The 18,035-nt window shown below is 40.9% G+C and overlaps 2 protein-coding genes across 2 annotated transcripts; both read right to left on the reverse strand.

Moving 5' to 3' along the window:
* Positions 1-625: 625 nt before the first annotated feature.
* erlin1 (ER lipid raft associated 1) lies at positions 626-8,114 on the reverse strand. The gene is made up of 12 exons (XM_079362206.1): positions 8,010-8,114; positions 6,448-6,576; positions 6,151-6,232; positions 5,699-5,745; positions 5,549-5,610; positions 5,336-5,461; positions 5,153-5,226; positions 4,513-4,571; positions 4,279-4,370; positions 4,051-4,140; positions 3,893-3,972; positions 626-3,127 (listed from the first exon to the last, which is right to left on the reverse strand). Exons 2-12 carry the CDS (start codon positions 6,558-6,560, stop codon positions 2,933-2,935), a joined length of 1,020 nt encoding a protein of 339 aa, XP_079218332.1. The 5' UTR covers positions 6,561-6,576; positions 8,010-8,114; the 3' UTR covers positions 626-2,932.
* A 1,647-nt stretch (positions 8,115-9,761) lies between these two features.
* Positions 9,762-16,841, reverse strand: LOC306835980 (inhibitor of nuclear factor kappa-B kinase subunit alpha-like). The gene is made up of 22 exons (XM_079362823.1): positions 16,532-16,841; positions 15,925-16,065; positions 15,750-15,844; positions 15,552-15,669; positions 15,396-15,465; positions 15,219-15,307; positions 15,024-15,113; positions 14,818-14,942; positions 14,355-14,462; positions 14,120-14,255; positions 13,802-14,002; positions 13,482-13,584; positions 12,703-12,826; positions 12,474-12,625; positions 12,322-12,383; positions 12,127-12,236; positions 11,838-11,887; positions 11,218-11,326; positions 10,969-11,116; positions 10,791-10,840; positions 10,398-10,497; positions 9,762-10,102 (listed from the first exon to the last, which is right to left on the reverse strand). The coding sequence occupies exons 2-22, from the start codon at positions 16,027-16,029 to the stop codon at positions 10,043-10,045; spliced, it is 2,205 nt and encodes a 734-aa protein (XP_079218949.1). The 5' UTR covers positions 16,030-16,065; positions 16,532-16,841; the 3' UTR covers positions 9,762-10,042.
* Between the last annotated feature and the right edge of the window lie 1,194 nt (positions 16,842-18,035).

An 18,035-nucleotide genomic window follows, 5' to 3' on the forward strand; every position in this document is an offset into this window, starting at 1 on the left:
TCAAGACCAAAAAAACGTTATGAAGACAAATTAATAGTGACCCTGTGTTCGGCTCATTTAAACATACAAGCTAGTTTTTGTAAGCTGGAACAAATGACAATAATAATAGTCAGGGTTTGTGAATGAATATGCCATACAATATCTGTAATTGTTCAAAAAAGTCTCCACACGCTGGCACACATTATACTGAGTGGGGAAGAACTTTTTTCCACATCAAAACCAGGATTAAAAAGTCTCGTCATTCAAGTGTCCCAGAGTGTGGGAGCTTTGTTTTCTATTTAAAATACGCTCTGACATTGATACTATTATAAGATTATTTCCTTAATCTTTGTGCTGTCTTACATTAGATGTCAATTGTTTTATGCATCATTTATTTGGTTTAAAAAGGCTTTTAACCCATCTTAGAGATTTCTCAAGTTTGACATATCACATCGATCACGTCTCTGATTGACACATAATCCAGCCCATACTTTTTTTTTTTGTAACTGTGCCCTGATCTTATTCGTCCCCAAATCTGTCAGCGACTTAGCGAGAGCTTTCAGCGTTAGCATGGTGTCACGACGCCTCCTGTTGGCATTCGAGTGCTCTACAAAATATCGACACACAGACCAGCACAGGGAGAAGATAGGTACCAAAATAGGTTTTATTTCACATAAGAACATTGTCAAAACTGGAAAACATTTCTCTTTGTTTCTGCATATAAACCTTTTAAAACAAGGAGACCATGTTTGAATTTCACAGATTTTACAAAATATTGACGAAAAGAAAAATCATTGAATTGAGTGATTCATGCCCCTCTGTTGCATCTATATTTGAACCCACCACCAAGGCAAACGCAGAGTGCAGTCATTCAGAGGTCAAGTAAACAAAGCGACATCTTCCACAACTAGTATTATCCACTGATAGTTCTGTCGTTCTCAGTCAGACTCTCCAAAGAGACCGCAGTGTAAAGTCATACGAGCTCTAAACAAGACCCACAGTCCAACACGAGCCTTTTTAAGATTCAACTATTCTGTAAGTTGGTTATTTAAGGCTTGAATTCTCATTAGTGGAAGTATTTCAATTGTTTCTCAGACAAAGCAGAACTTAATCAAAAGCTTGAACACACAAGGATTAAAAACTAGCACCTACTTGCATCATGTTTAAGCCCAAAGTTTTTTTTTATTTTTTTATTAACATTCATCATCAAATAGATCAAAGCAGGTTTCTTAATTCATCACACACACATACACAGTGGGAGACGAGGTGTGACGAGGAGCCGTGTGGTTCTTGTGTTTCCTTAAAATGATCTTGTTAAGCAAAGATGACGGAAAAAAAAAAAAAAAACTCCATCAATTCTTGAATCACAGAGAAGTGTAAACATTGACGAGAAAGGAGGTTTTGCTTAGATTATTCCGACTTTGACAGACCAACGACCTCAAAGTCCTGGAAGTCTTCTGTAAATAGACGGTGCAATAAAAACGTCTCCTTAAGGACACAATTACTTTTGAATCATCTGCAAGCGGCGCTCTTCCTTTGTTCTTTTTAAATAAAGGACTTGTTTGACATTGAATCGTAGCTTTGCTCACACTCAATGTGTCACAACGTCACAGATCTGACTGTACACAATGGAACATTTACCACCACTGTGGGTTTTAAATCTCCAGAGACTGTACGCATCCTCGAACAATGAGCAGCTGTGTTACTAAAATTAAAAGTCAGCTTCCTGAGAATTTACATTGAATCTATACAAGCTGAATGACAACACAGTTGGCAGACAATCGCAGGCACTACTAATCATCAGAATCAAGCCACCACAAACGTACACATGCATGGCCCTGATGCTCCGAATCAGATGGAAGATAAAAGATGTTCGCAGTTCTTTACAAGGAAGACATGTCACGACTTCCCCCCCCCCCCCATGTGGCACAAGAATTCAACTGCTTCCCTTTAACGCTCCAAACTTTTAACCGTTCACTTCTGGGAGAAACAGATTTTTATTTCAACAGCATCTCAAGTCTGTGTGTGCGTGTTGGCTGAACGCTCAATCACGGCAAACTATCACAAAGGAAATAAAGTACACGACTACCAAACTGACACTGTAATAACTATAGAAACTGAATGAAAGCAAATAGCCCTCCAACTTTTAAGACTCGAGTGTCTGTGGATGAGAAAATAACTTTAAGCATGCTGGGGTGAAATTGTAACAAAGTCAGGCAACTTGTTTCAAGAGTGATATCTTTTTTTTTTTTTTTTTAAACTTCTGGATCATTTCAGCCAGCTGGAGAGGAAGCGGGCTCGCACGAAATAATCGCGTGGAATTCAGAAACTGCTGTATGCATATATACGTCACAATTATTTTCTCCACGAGCAGCATTTTCTATGAACGGGTGCCTTAAATAGCCCTCGCACAGACTCTCGTCAAGAGACAAGAACCGACCAGTGAATTAGTGTAAGCAAAGATGGCACCAAGACGACCGACCCCCATCACACACACCAACAGAACCCATCGCACTTTTAATTAGAGTCACCTGTCGAGATTCCAGTTAAACATCACCAGAAAATAAATCTCAAAAAATCAATTCACAACAAAGCACTCTTCTTGCATACAAACAAACAAAATTAATGCAGATCCAACAGCAAAGTTAAACACTGCACTGATTGCAAGCACGTGTAAATTAGGGCGACTACTTGCTGTCGCCTTCCCAGGCGTAAGCATGAATTATGCTTTTGAATTTTTAACTATGGCATCATTCCAAGCGCTCGCTTCTGCTTGTCCGTAAGTTTCCACACTCCTTCTTTGTCATATCAGATCAAGACTGAAGTATGTTGTTTAGCGCACTAGCTGCAAAGCTGTCCCCTCCGGTCATCTTCAGTTCAGTGCTCTCTGCCTCACAGGCCAGACGAGTCCTCTGCAGGTTCTTCTGTCCCGCGCAGAGGCAGAGCCCAGGACTCACTGCCCCTTTGGTTTGGTTTTCAGCAAGTCTGGTTGGTCATTGGGCAGGCCAGAGGAGCGTGCAGACTTTGGTGGGTTGTTGTTGTTACCCTCCACAAACATGTTGGGAATTTCCTGGCCAAAGTAGATCTTACTGTTAGCTGCTATGGCCTGGTACTTCATCAGCTCCAGGTACTCCGGGGTTAACTTCATCTGCAAAGTGAGACGACGACAGTGTGTGAGGATCAGACTGCGGCTGGGTTCGATCATTTTTATGATAACATTACTGTCAATCTAAAGCCCCTTTAACCACTAGAAAATCGCTCTGATTCATAGTTAAATTTGAAGTCCAGTAGAGAGTGTGCACGTGGAGCTTTTCAGCCGGCTCGTCTGTGAGGAATTTAAGGCCTTCAAGAAGGATGTAAGAGAAGAGAAACGAGTGGTTTGTAGCATGAAGCCTGTTTGTCCGACTGATACAAGCTGATTTTATTTGTTCATCTTTGAAATGCAGTAGCTGCTTATTTTTATACATGTTTAACCCCCATGGGGAAATTCTGGTTTTACACCGTTAATGAGACACACATGCATTAATGGAGAGACGTCAGACACGAAGCACACACACATTATGTTTACATATTACAGTCCACATCGGGACTTGACCTCTACGACCCTCCAGTTCCCAACCCCAGGTCCCCACAGACTGAGCTGCTGCTGCCAGGTTTAAAGTATGCGGTGCTGAATGTCCCGTCTGCTTGTTTCTGAAAAGTGTCTTATTTTGAGTTAACTCTGTGTTCATCACTGACTCTCTCTTTTTATCTTGCTGTCAAATCTAAGAAGAATAAATGAACACTGTTGGTCTCAAACCTGATAATAATAATAACTTTATTTATAAAGTGCTTTCAAACAGTCAGTCAGTGTGTGTGTGTGTGTGTGTGTGTGTGTGATTACACGTCAAACATTGTCAACGCCAAGTTTTACCTGGTTCGCTTCTGCAAACTTGTAAGCAGTGTAATATTCAGCATCAGCTTTCGCCTTCTCTCTCGCCAGGAAGGCAGAATCTGAAACAAAGAGTTACGGTTGAATAAGATTTACACGTGACAGCGGCATCACATACAGACACGAGAAGTGTGGCTCACCCTCGATTTCAGAAATCTTCTTCTCTGTCTCCTTCTCCATCACCTTCTGCTGGAAGTGGATCTCAGCCACCTGGGCCTGTTTCTGAGCCTCTGTGGGACGGAGAAACACGAGGGCGTTAACAAAGTGTGGGGGGGTTAAAAAAATAAAAAAAAGGAAGTGCCAAAATTATCACAACACTTCTTCAAATGCAAATCAGTCTGGTTGATTTACAGTAAAAACAGATTTACCAATAATGGCCTTCTTCCTTTCAGTCTCTGCTTCCTTTTCCACAACCCTCTGAGTCTGAACGGTTATCATCAGACGAGTCTTCTCTGCTTCCCTGCAAACACAAACATAAACACAGGTTCTTGCAAATATTTTTGCTTTGTGTGCGGTCTGACTTGAACCGAGTGGGTGGCAACAAGAGAGAGTTTTTAAACATACAGAGATTGCACCAGTGAATATGAAATGTACAAACTCACATGAGTTCAAAGTTCCTCCGGATAGACTCGGGGATCTTTGGCTTGGTAACACGCACTGCCTTTATCGTGAAAAAGTGCAGGGAGACAAAATTTTAAAAAAAAAGCAACCAGGGAAGTGCTGCAGTTAGAGTTGTTCTTCTTGCACATGTTGTGATGCTGACTGGATGATTGGTGAGCAGTAAACTGGCTCCATTTTCTATAGGAATAATTTGACGTTCTCTTTGTAACAGCGGACTAAAAATACAAAAGACAATCAGAGTTGGAGAGACACAGCGTCCTGCAGAATATTGCTGTTCATCTTCATGTGAAAAAGTTCAAAGACTTTCTAGGCAGAGCGCCTCTGAAGAAAAACGTTTCATCCGGGCTGCTCACGCTCTCTAGTCTCTACTCATGAAAAAGAGACGCTGGCACTAGGTGGACACTGGCCTTACAAACTAAATCTTTAGTCTCCCACTTTTACGAACACAATCTCATTCTGTGCTGAACACCGCTCCACTGAGGAGAACTATGACTCTCGCTCCACAAAGAAGTCTCATCACACGTGAGCGTCTTGAGCTAAGCCGTCAGTGTGACTTGAACACCAGGCTGCCGACCCTCCCTGTCCCTCTCCTGCACTTGTTGTGTTTATTTGTTTTAATACCTGTATGGTGAGTCCAGGTGCCATAACATTTAGATCTTTCTGCAGTGCCGTCTTCAGGTTCTCGTCAATAATGTCTGCAGGACGAGAAACAGAAGCCGTTTAAATACACAACATGGCGCGTGTCACATATAAGCATTTCAGGAATGAACACACAGCGCACGTCGTCGTCCTTATCGTTCTCACCAAACAGCTCGATGTAGACCTCCTGCAGTGTGTGTACACTGCAGAACTGGTTAAGTTCATGGTGAATCTTGTTAAAAATGAGAGTCTTGTCATAATCAGCGGTGTAGTTCCTCACAATGTCCACCACTGCAAATCAACAAACAAGAGAAGCTGTTACTGTTGTGCCAAGCAGCTGGTGGGCGTGATGCACGCAAGGAAGGACAAAATGTCTACCTGCTAACGGTACCAGCATGTTGACAACTTCTATCCGGTCAAAGTAGATCATCACACCACCGCTGTGAAGAGCATTAAATATCCGTTAAACACAGGATTTTAACTGAGGGGATGTTTCTGAAGAACTTCACGAACGAGCGCCGGTCTCACCTCGTTCCACAAGGCACGTTCTTGATCTCGTCCGTTTGGAGTGTGGTCTGAAACACACATTCAAAAACATCAAAGTTCATCTCCTCCCACGCCTAAGGACCTGGATGTGACAGCAAAATCAAAACGTCATCATGTTTGAGCTGAGAAAGTTGAACGGTTGAAATCGAGGAGATGTGAGAAAAGAGGCGGGTCAGACTAATCAATCCTTATGATTGGTTAAATAAAAGAAGCTCTTTCTAATTATTAAGGAACAGTGTTTATTATAAAAGGTGAATGACAGCATGGTGTTCAGTTTTAAAATAAAGCTGCTGCAGCTATCCTCGGCCTGCATGTGTTTGCAGGCTGCAGCTGATTTATTTATAGCAGATCCGATTCTGGTTCTCATGTGCAGCGCCTTCTTCATGCCCTCTGTTAAACAAACAGCAACAACTCAGGGCTGAGGGTCAGTTTACCTGCACTGATCTGAAGGTGGTGATGAAAGGCAGCATGATGTGATACCCAGGACCGTTTGGAGAGGTCAGCAACGCTCCGCCCCTGAAGCGAAACACAAACAAGATATGTGTCGAGAGGTCGCAGCATGATGACATGAAAGGAGGGTGAGGGAGAAGAAATGACAGTTGAGGCATTACTCAGGTAGATAATGACTTATCCTTATATCCATGAGTATCAAGAACAGGCCTCTCATTGACATTTCAGAATATATTTGTCCGTCGGGCACAGACGTTAGGGCTCAGAGATCGAAGAGCTACCTGTAGTACACAGCTAGATGTCCTTCTTCTATTTTGTGAATGGAGGAGTGCAGCAGGATAGCCATCACTCCTGCTATTGCAGCGAAAACTGCACCTACATGCGGCATCGTCATCCTCGCGAGCGCTCACCTACAGACAGACACAGAATCACAAAGATAATGACATTTTTAAAAAACATTGTAACACACACAGTCGGGGCAACGACGTCGAGTGGGACGGTGGGACTTTCATTGTCGAGACATTTTAGTCCAACACAGCCGCCCACGCAACAAATCCCATCCCAGCTTTGTGGGTTTGGAGGATGTAGATTGCGGTGCTTCTGAGATGTACAGCCCTCAACTTCCCACGAGTCTAAAAGTTCAATCTGAGACTTTATAAGGCCTTTAAATAAACTTTATGAATCTGAATAACATAGTTCATGTCAAACCTAGGGCTGGACAATTCATCGAAACCGACATTTAGAACCTCTAACCGATGTAATCTGTAATCGATGTTGATAATTTCAATTATTTTTCAGGATGGAGTCACATGACCAGACAAATCCGCATTGTTTGAACACGTTTTGTCATCAGGGAAGAGACTGCAAACAGAAAGGAAGTCAAATGTAAACACTGCAAGAAAAAGAGCTGGCAAGACATGGAAGAGGTTTTTATTTTCACTGTTTTATAGAAGCTAGTTTTTTACAATAAAATCTAAATGTGTTTACATTTCAAGCGATGCTTTGATTTACAATTTGTAATATATTAAATTAAAATGGTTAATTAGATAAAAAAAATATCCCAGCTTTAATAACTGAGCATATACACAGTCAGGACTGAGTCAGTGAACTATGAGGACAAAAAAAATAAAAAATAATCGTGATCATTAAACGTGATATTGATTTGAGGTCATATCGCCCTGAATCTAATTCACGAAGAAAATGTTAATCACATTAAACCTCCAGGCAGCTTTATTATCTGTATAAATACTATATATGCATTTATAACGGTTTCAAATTATTAAATATATTCTGACTAAAACACGAGCGTCCAGTCCAAATATATTAAAAAATCGGTACCTGAACGCACCAGAGCCATTCAAAGAACTTCCCCATAACATCTTTCTAGAACAACGGTATACTTACAGTGTTGTTGACAATATGTTAAATCAGTTCTGCTTTGACAGTTTAACCCAGAATAAACAAAAATAAACAGCAATTATAATTAAAAAGAGGCCGCAGACAGTACACTGCACAGGTAGCCACACAGCTAACGCTAACAAACACGATTAGCTCACAGTCTGGTTCCTCTTTCACAGTGTTTGTCTCCTCCTTCTGTGTTTACCATCGCTTTAAACCATCTGCATTGGAAATAACATGCAGACCCTCCAGGTGAGCTTCGGTCAGATAGCAAGGTTAGCTCGCTTTGAAGCAAACTCCGTCAGTTCTTCTTCTTGTTGCAAAGCGCTAGCATTAGCTCGCTAGGCTGTTAGCTCTAGATGCTAACTCACCTAGCATTGTGAAATTAGTAAGACACGTAACGATGGAGCAAACAGCTTGTTTATAAAACAAACGTTAACTATACCTCCGTGTCGAGCCGTCTTCCCTTCTGCTCTTATCATTCAAAGACCCCTCCCCCTCTCCTCACCACACCCCCCCTCACAGGTTTCTCTCCAGTCTTTACGAGGGACATGATGGTGCCTTCAGGTACAGTCTGAAATTAAAGTCACAATATCCACTGAGGGCATCGTTTTTATTAATTTACTCATTTCATACTGTGCTTTATACGTTATGTACTATCTATCTATCTCTCTCTCTCTATGCTAGCTATATATCACGATATATATCACGATATATGTAAGGCAAGACAATGTCATTTATATACACTTCAGGGAGACTAAACATGTACCACTGCTGATCCAAGTTTTTTGATACGATAAACGAAAAACTAAAGACGTTGAAAACCGGGGAAAGTCTGTTAACAGAGGAGATGTTCAACATTACAAGGACATGAAAAACAGTGCAGAGCAGACATAGAGCAATTCAAACAAGGGGGGAAAAATAAATAATAAAATAAAAATAATAAAACTCTCACTACTTTATTATTATTTGATAGTGATAGTCACTAAATTAGATTCAAACAGTAATGAATGGAAAAGGAAGGCAGACTGCCACGTGCAGCGCCGCATTTGGATGTGTCTGACGCTTGGAGCTTAACTTCCCTACGTTTCTCCTACAAATGGGCCTTGAGCTTGTTTGGAGGTTCTAGCAGGGGAGCGCAGCTACTGGTATACCGCTGGATGGTCGTCCAACGCCGGGACGTCGTCCTCATCGACCGAGCGCGGAGCTTCGGGAGGGACACACATGGAGTGGTGAGGGAGGAAGGGGACACCCGCCTAGCCAGCCAGATCAGCCGAATCAACCCTAGCGATCAATGGGGTGACAGATGTCGCAGCCAGATCGCCCTCAGATCCAACAGCTAAAGTGGAACGATACTTGTATATGTACCAGCGAGTTCAAAAAGATTTGTATATCATGGTGCTATAAATAAAATGCTCACTGTATCGTATGAACTGGTACACTGAATACCAGTAAGCAGGTAAATGTATTTCAAAACTCAGTTAGTTGTTCTTTTCCATGTGGTTTATTTGGTATTAGGAGTATTACCCATGATGCCTGGCTACATTATGTAAATGAGCGGTGCGTCTATTGGTCGAAATATCAAATCCATAGGTTATAATGTTATGTTTCTTGCAGGACTTGTCGATGTTCACGTTACAGTTTCCAAATGTGTTTTTAATGTCACAAAAGAACATGTTTATGTTTGAACGGTTTTGGTTAGAGAAAGAGACAACAATCCCATGTAATGTCCTAATGATTCACCCCCCCACACACACACACACCCACACATTGTTTTCTAATACGCAGAATTAAATGAAATAGTTTTTTGTTTCGTTTTGTCAAGACAGCAGTTTCAAAATGAAACATCTTCATACTTCAACAGGGAAGCGATTGGAAATCAGCTTGAGTAAAATGTAGAGATGACACATTGCCTTAGAGAAATACTTCCAATATACTAAGTATTGCTTCTAAATTGACTGCACTACATTTTTTAAAAATACACTCATGTTTCTGCATCATTGTTACCCTCATTTTTCTGCTTTCGTGGATTTCAGCAGCTCCCAAGAGACTCTTGAACTCAGGGTCCTCTAAACAAATCATTTCCTGTTTGTGTGTAGAGTTGTCTGGTGCACTGTGTGAATGTGAACAGCCTCACACTTACTGTTCTAACTTTTTAACATGAGAAAAGACACCGGTTAAAGAGAGAACAAACATGTTGTATGTTAATAATATTTATTGACATGCATAGTTTACGATCAGCAGCAGGAGGGTTTTCCTTAAATCAATATTAACAGAAAAATAAATAAGTTTTGGTTTTAGCAGGAAATAGCTTTTTAAAATTCAAAGACATACTTTCAAGTTAAACAGTCATAGCTTGCCAAATCGTGTTTCACATGTCTGAAAAACACAGTTTGGAATCACAAAGCCTTCAGATAGTGTAACTGTGATAAGGCACGTTTAAATCCTTGAATCATAACACTCTCCTTTGGTCAATCTCTACAGCCTCTGAGATTCAGCATCCACTGCTCCGTACTGAGTCCAGCTCCAGTCCTCTTCCTAGACAGAGAACAAAAACATAAATATTGTATTCTGATATTTAATCTTCTCCTTCTACCAAACATTTCCATGCTGTTCTTCCATCTTCAAACTGGGCCCTTGGTATTAAACACACACGGTACACCTGTACAATCTAGAGCAGACTGTTTGCAAATGAAGTGTTTGCCAGAAAGAAAGAAAAAAGTCTATTTCTTACAGATGTCTTCTGCCAAAATAAGTCAAACTTGTCAGGAGTGAGTTTGTATTTCAGCAATCTGCTTGAATGCACGACAACAGTCACTAAGGAAAACCTCACCATGACACTGTGCTTCATCTCCCGGGTTGCATCTTGCAACAGCGTAGTTAGCAGACTCAGATAATGTTGATTCTCATCGAGCAGCTGGTGCACAGTTTCACTGAAAGAAGACAAACAGCACTCTGATATGACGGTATAGATGTTTGCCATTAATTTTGGAGTTGTCAATACAACAGAGACATTTTCTCATTTATCAAGTAAGTAAGGAAAAGAGAGCCCTGCTTCTAAAAGCTACCAGATTTAAGGGTGTATGAGGCGACCTCTAGTGGCAGCTTTATTGTTTGTAGTAGCTTGCTATAAGAGAACAATCATCTTATTACACAAAATGAGATTCAACTGAATTACATATGAAATTAAAAGTTTGTGAAAAAGAAAGGAGAATTGTACAGCTACCTTTCAGTTGGTCGTTGCATTAGCGACGGTGAAGGAGAATTGTTCTGGGCCTAGAATCATGAACATGTCGCGTTATTCTACATGCACATTTAGTACTACACTGCAGAAGAAGAAGCTCCAACGTCCCACGAAGCTGAGGATGTTTTCTGAATTATTGACAGAAAACAAATGTACTCACACAGGCAATCTTCAGGAGGTACCAGAACTCCTTCTGTCTCTTCATCTGCATCAGCATCACTGCCGCCTCTGCAGTTTTAATATCCTCCACTGCCCTCTCCAACTTCGGGAACAAATCGACGATACGTCGCTTGCACACCAAAATTGTACTACAGAAAAAGAAAAAAAAAATGTAATCAATAATGGAAACTTTACAAGACTTGTGCTGTTGTGGACTGTTGCATGCTCCGTACTAAACTTCTCAGTTTACCTCAGATGAGTGTAAAGGTCTTTCAGAACTCTGTCCTGGTTCTGAACTGTTTGCAGGATGGTCCTCACCATGTCGGAGCTATCGCTGTAGCCATGTGGAGGGTCAGGACCTGTGCAAACACACAACTCCATGCTACTCCATATGCAGAATAAACCTCAGCTTTGTGTCCTCATGTTCAGCTCTGCTGGATTCAACAAGCGAGTCCCCTTTGACACATTTGTTCAGTGATTCCTTCTTAAAATCCTGCCAACCACTTTAAGAACTGATTATACAATCGAAATGTATCCATAGCAACAAGCATTATTAGAGTTCCCACCACTTTCATTGGCTACAAAGGTCCAATTATTGCCGCTTGAATTTCCCTCGGGATCAATAAAGTATCTATCTATCTATCTATCTATCTATCTATCTATCTATCTATCTATCTATCTATCTATCTATCTATCTATCTATCTATCTATCTATCTATCTATCTAGTCTTCTTTGCCTCTACCAAACAATGAAGAAGCAGATTACATGTGAGACACAACTCTCACATGTATACACACTAAACTCTTCAAAAAATCCGGATCCACCAAAACCATGTCCGTCGTCTTCTATGAGTAATGACTGGTACTTACTTTTGCATTTATCTTTCAGTTGCTTGTAGAGTTCAATGGCCTTTCCCTCACTGAAGTCGAGAGAGAGAGAATGAAATTTAAAATGGCACGTCTATGTTAAACGCTTCTTTTGTATTGGCTAATAAAGCGTGTTACAGTTACATATTGCTAATGGCCAGCCTGAACAAATCAAGCCAAAAAGGTTTCAATGTAAAGGGGCACTTGGCTGATGTTTTAAGACAAACCTGCTGTGAACACTGAAAAATGAAGCAGTCTTTGGAAATGTAAGCCGTGTTCATGAGGTACTTACAGCTGCTCCATGACATCGCCTTGTTTCCTCGCAAACGGGCTCCTCTGCAACTCAACAATCTCAGAGTGGAGAGCCACTATCTCTTCATCCAGGTACCCCACATCTGCCACCTACATGAGACAGCCCTTTAACACATTTACTCCTTATACTACCAGCTGCTTTGTGGAGAAATGTTGTGACTTAAACTTGTCTGACCTTCATAAATTCATCAGCCTTCTCTTCATTTTCCTGCCAGGTCTTCAGCAGTTTTTCAGAAGCTTCTCGAAAAAAAAACACAGAAACACAAGATAGCACACTTTTCTTCACTTTAAACGATGTATCACAGCAGGAGGTTCACATCCACTCACAGATTCCGTTGTGTCTCTGCTTGGAGTACTGCTCCAGGTCGTGCTGGATGCTGGTCTTAAAAAAGGCCAGCTTGGCTCGGAGCTGCTGCGACTGGGAGAACAGCAGGTTCTTGAACCGCGTCAGGTTGGTGTTGTAGCGCAGCAGGCTAAGCCTACACGTGAACACATCAAAGTTTAGGATGTTTCATTGTGTGTGGGTTCACATGTGTCTGTGTGATTGTCCACTCACATGGCAGCCCGCTGTCCCTGGTACAGACGGATGTAGTCCTCCTTCAGTCCGCAGACGTAGTGGACCGCCTCCCCCCACACTTTCCTCAGGGCGGACAGAGGAAGCTGCGTCTTCGTCTCCCTCACTGAGATAACAGAGAACGAAAAAGACACAGGATTCTCACATCAACTTTTATAACAAACTGTTCACACAGATAAGTTCCTGTACTGATATCAGTATCTTTCAATACAGCTCAAAGTGCAGTATCAGTTATTGTCAAGAATGTAATGATCCTATACAACAACTACTCTGACCCAAACTCGACTTATGTTTCACTTTTCTAAAAACAACACAACAACAATAAATACTGTGGCTGCAATAAGCTAAAACTTTTTAGGGCAACAAAACAAAACAAGACGTTCAGGTCAAACGTCACTTTAAAAAAAATCAACAATGAGCTTACCGAGTGTGTTTCTCCACCACCATTATGCTTTCTTACATTCATACATTTAACACAACAGTGGTGTCATTTCACTGTGTTACAAAACTGCAGAAATGTTACAGCATGTAAACATAGAGTGGGAGCTCCACATACACACAGTCAGACATGCACTAACACACAGCTTTACTCTTTACTCTCTTGAGGTGAATTTGGACCTAGCATGGACCGTTAATCACTCTTATCCACTGCATTTATGAAAGAAAACGTTTTCCTATAAACCCTCTTCAGGAGACAATCTGATGATCCTCCAATTTCTGTGGTACCGTTTTAAAGCTCAGGACACATTCATGTCTCTCACCGATGAAGTTGACGCTGTCTGGCAGAGGTCGGGCAGTCAGCGGTCCGGAGTATTTAGTGAGGCTCTTATCAAACAGGAAGACGATGGAGCTGTCCCAGCCTTGCTGAAAGTAGACAGAAAGTACGGCTGTGTTTGAGTGGAGGTTTAACAAATAAAATAAATAAACTCTAAAGTCTTAGCCAGCTTTATGGGAAGCATTGCTAATTTGGTCGTTTGTACTTTCATAAACATAAATATTAAAAAAAACAGGTCTTCTGCTGTGCTTGCACCTGTGGCTGTGTTTTTTGACACTGCATGTTTCTTTTGTGTTCGTCACATACCAAGCCCTCTGGCAGACAGTGTGAGGGTGGCCAGCGTGGGTCCAGGGAGATTCCCGTCTCCAGCAGCAGCTCCTGACTCAGCGGTGCGATGTGTGTCTGAGTGTGAGTCTCCAGACGGAGCTGCAGGGAGTGTAAGCTCTCCTCTGGCTCCAAAACAAGCGAGTGCAGCTGTGCTGATGTCATGTCCAACACATGGATCACCTGCAGAAATAAAAGCACAGTGGGGGGACATATTAGTTATAGTAATAGGATTTACTCGGGAATCCGGCCACTAACGGGCATATCTTTTTTTCAAGAGGCAAGATTCAAAGTAATGACCTTCATGTTGAGAATTTTCTGCAGAGCTGCGTAGTAGCAGGGCTTGTTTGTGTCAGGATCCAGCCCTCCACCTCTGGCTGCAGGCTCCCACAGTAACAGCATCTGGAGTAGGGACTCTATAGGTTCAAGCAGCGGCCTAGAAGCACAGACAGACACATGCACACAGAGATCAGAATAAAGGATGCTTGAATGGAATTAATAACTATAAGAACTGTGTCTTTTCTCTTGTCTCTACCTGCTGATGTTGTTTGGATAAGGCAGACGTGTTGAGAATCTGACTTCTCCATTCATATCCTCGACTGCCATGATGTCTTTGGGACCTTTGTTCTTGACTTTACTTGTCCTACAAAAAAAGAGAAAACTTGCAAAAAGTCCTAACATATGATAAACAAATGCACACAATTTTGAAAAATATTCAAGTGGAAAAACCTCATCACCTCATCAACCTCATCACTTTTGTCTCCATTTTTTAAAATACAGATGTTTTGGGAATTGATAGAAAAACCTTTAATCGAAGTGTTTGTGTTCTTTATATACCTGGTTTAAAGTGAGTCTGCGTGCTCATTATCACTCTAATGTACATTTCTTATATAAGGTTTTAGAGTCTGTAAAATCCCTCCCACGTGTGTTTTAGCTCACTCTATGCCAAGCTGCGTGCACATACACACAGGAAATGCATCAGTGCCATGATGACTCACCACTGTACAGGCTGCATGTGGTGCAGAAAGGGACGAAAGCCACATGTGCATTCAAAAATCACTGTACCAAAGCTCCAGTAGTCTACACTCACGGTGTAGGGTTTACTCTCAAACAACTCTGGAGCCTGGAAAGCACACAGATAGACTTAGAAGGAGAAAAAAAAAAAAAAAAATTCAGAGAAATGCATTTATGATAAAACACTTACGAGATACTGCAGAGTTCCTACGAAGGATGTACAAAGACTGCCCTGATCTAGGTCTTTTGCATAACCCAGATCTATGATTTTATGGAGAACCTGGAGGGGAGGAAGTTTCATAATGAGAGAAAGGAACAGAAAAACCACTGAGTACATTAAATTGCAGATTGCAGAGGATGCACATACGAAAGGAAATGAGCTCACCTTCCCACCAACTTCCTGCAGAACAATGTTCTCTGGTTTTAAGTCTCTGTGAATAATCTTGTTCTCGTGCAAATACTGAATACCAGAACCTGGAGTTGGAGAGAAAACATCAGTTAGACATCAATGCATCAACATGTGGCTTATTGAAGTGAAAGTAAAAGATGAAGAAAATACTACCAATGTCACTGAGCAGCGAGAGGACTTCACTTTCTTTTAGCCCACAACAGTTTTCTGGTTTATTCAACATCTAAACAAAGATGAAGGAAGTTAATAGCATAATGCTTGAAGGGATGAAGACTAGTCTGTGGTCCTCAGAAAGTACCCACTTGGTACCTTGCGTAGGACTCCTCTTGAGCAGTACTCCATGGCCAAAAGAGGTAAGTCATTTAAAGCAATGGAGCTCAACTCCTCTGGGACCTCTCTGGCCTGGACCACATTCACATGGTTCAGCCTACAACAGAGTGAAAGCAAAACATACGGTCATGATTTCAAAAGAGGAAAATATTACACAACCTGAGGATTTATACGCACTTCTTCATGATCTGAATCTCTCTGCTCCAGCGGTCTTTATTCTTTGAGTTCAGCTCCAAGCGGCAAAGTTTCACAGCGATCTTCTCTTCCGACTCCTGATCCAAACACAGACAAAAGGATATAAGCGAGCCGCCGCAGACACATCAGGAATGACATGTGAGCTAACAGAACATACAAGGTGCTGGTACAGGTAGACATGCCCAAATCCTCCTGTTCCAAGTCTCTCCTTCATCTCCCAAGAGCCGCACAGCTGGCTCTGTTTGAGAGCAGTCCGCTCCATAGTGAGAGGTCTAAAACAATATAGTCTGCTAGAGACCTTCATTAAAAAAAAGAAACGAGAGAACACAAAATGTTTGTTACTTTCCATGAACATCAGAAACAGAAACACTTGATTAATCCTTAAGGGGAAATGTAGAAAGAGGAATATGTGCAAAGTATTACCATAATTTGATATGCAGTATATATGTAAAATATGTGCTTTAACAAATGTGAGTACAGATGTGTGCATCATGTACAGATGTGTGTATGATGTGGGTGTTTAACTCTCAGAGGGTTATATGTTCTTCAGGTAATGTTTGTTACTTTTCATTGTCATGTACTGTATCAGCCTCGTATATAATCCCAGATGTTACGTCCCATAAGGATGGTCAGTTTCATCTTTTATCACAACATGGGTAAAGAGGTGTTTATTAATTTGTAACAATTATAAAACTATAAAATTAATCATTAAAAAAAACGTTCAGTAGCAGAAAGCACTCAGCCGATAAAGATTTAAGACTTACCTGTCCAGGAGGTCAAAGGTCAGAGATGACATCAAGCTCAGGTTAACTTGTGACGTCTGAACATTGTTGCTCAGAGTTAGCTTACTGTGTTGTTTACGGTTTGTTTTCTGGTTTATTGTGAATCAAGAAGGCTCAACCCGTCGATATGATTCATTCAGCCGCTTACAGACTATCAAACGTAGCTTTAAATGTAAAGTTTACGGCTGTGTTTTCGTGAAATTTTCAGGTGGGAAGCTTCAACGACAACCGAACAATCTCGATAAGTATGCAAAGTGAAAGTCTGCATTCAGGTGTCGTAAAAAAAATCGGGAAAAACGAGCGTTCAACATAAGAGCGACTAAAGTCGTTACAAAATCTCGTTAAATTGGATAAAAGTGATATTTGACATTGTGAACAGTTTATGTTAAGTTTTCAGTTGTGAAATACAAAAACGTGAACGTTGTTGTTATCACTTTTTTTTACGATTTACAGCACGCAAGTCGGGAGAACGACTTTCTGATTGGGAACTTTACGAGGATTACCTGAATGCAGCATTTGTAGACAGACAAGCCGACGTTTTCTACGCATGCGTGACATGCTTAGTTAGCTTTTTGGAGAACTACGCCCTCTGCAGGGGGAATTTCCCACTCCACCCACATATTTGAACTAGCTGATGAAAGTGGTGAATTTGATATTAATACACAGGGGTGTTATGTGCCGTAGTTTTGTGTGTATGATTGTGTTTTATCCCCCCTTCTCTCTCTCTCTCTCTCTCTCTCTCTCTCTCTCTCTCTCTCTCTCTCTCTCTCTCTCTCTCTCTTTCATGCGTGCTAATATATATTAGGGACTTGGTTTGGGAACCAGAGGGATGTCTACAGGTCCTGCTTACAAATCACATATTCCCTCTATAGGGGATTAATAAAGTATATAAAACCAAACAAAAAAGAAAAGATTAGCTTCTCTTTTGTTTTGTGTTATATAGAAGAAACTCGTTTTGTGTTGCACATCTCTCTTTGGTTTGTGAATGAATCATTTCAAACTTTCCTTACATTTAGTTCTTCTTTTCTCAGGGTTTTAATTTCCTGTTACTCCCCTCATCCCTTAGTCATCTTGGGGAACGTAACAAAAAGGCTGTTAAATAAGTCAAACAAAGCAATGAAAAAAAGGAACAAATTTAACAAGGTCTTTATGCTTTCACTAGATGGTGCCATATACAAGTATTCTGTCATGATGCAACAGCAAACATTGTTTAATACAGTATTTATACTGACAGGATGAAATGTGAAAGGCTGTATGTGTTTTAGATACTTACAGGTATTCACATTCATTTTAAATGACCTTTTCATTAATTTCTCGCACACACAAAAAACAAAACATTTTTATATCAAGCCATCGCCACAGTTTCTCTTTCAAATGGTTTTAAAATACCTGATTATTTTTTAATATTTTAATCATATACAATCCATAATGTTTTGTTCTTTGTTTACACAAGTGTGACTTATCAGGATTAGCTCATGATTTCTCA

The sequence above is a fragment of the Symphodus melops genome (genome assembly GCF_947650265.1).
Source record: "Symphodus melops genome assembly, chromosome: 15".
In the NCBI taxonomy this organism is placed as follows: Eukaryota; Metazoa; Chordata; class Actinopteri; order Labriformes; family Labridae; genus Symphodus; species Symphodus melops.

What these genes read in the sequence shown, in the direction of transcription:
- erlin1 (XM_079362206.1), bottom strand. Translation starts at nt 6,560, where the DNA reads ATGACGATGCCGCATGTAGGTGCAGTTTTCGCTGCAATAGCAGGAGTG. An exon ending in CCACCTTCAGATCAGTGCAG is followed by an intron (nt 5,746 to 6,150) that starts GTAAACTGACCC and finishes TGTGTGTTTCAG; the next exon opens with ACCACACTCCAAACGGACGA. An exon ending in AACGTGCCTTGTGGAACGAG is followed by an intron (nt 5,611 to 5,698) that starts GTGAGACCGGCG and finishes TGCTCTTCACAG; the next exon opens with CGGTGGTGTGATGATCTACT.
- LOC306835980 (XM_079362823.1), bottom strand. Translation starts at nt 16,029, where the DNA reads ATGGAGCGGACTGCTCTCAAACAGAGCCAGCTGTGCGGCTCTTGGGAG. An exon ending in GCAGAGACACAACGGAATCT is followed by an intron (nt 12,384 to 12,473) that starts GTGAGTGGATGT and finishes TTTTTCGAGAAG; the next exon opens with CTTCTGAAAAACTGCTGAAG. An exon ending in GGCGATGTCATGGAGCAGCT is followed by an intron (nt 11,888 to 12,126) that starts GTAAGTACCTCA and finishes TCTCGACTTCAG; the next exon opens with TGAGGGAAAGGCCATTGAAC.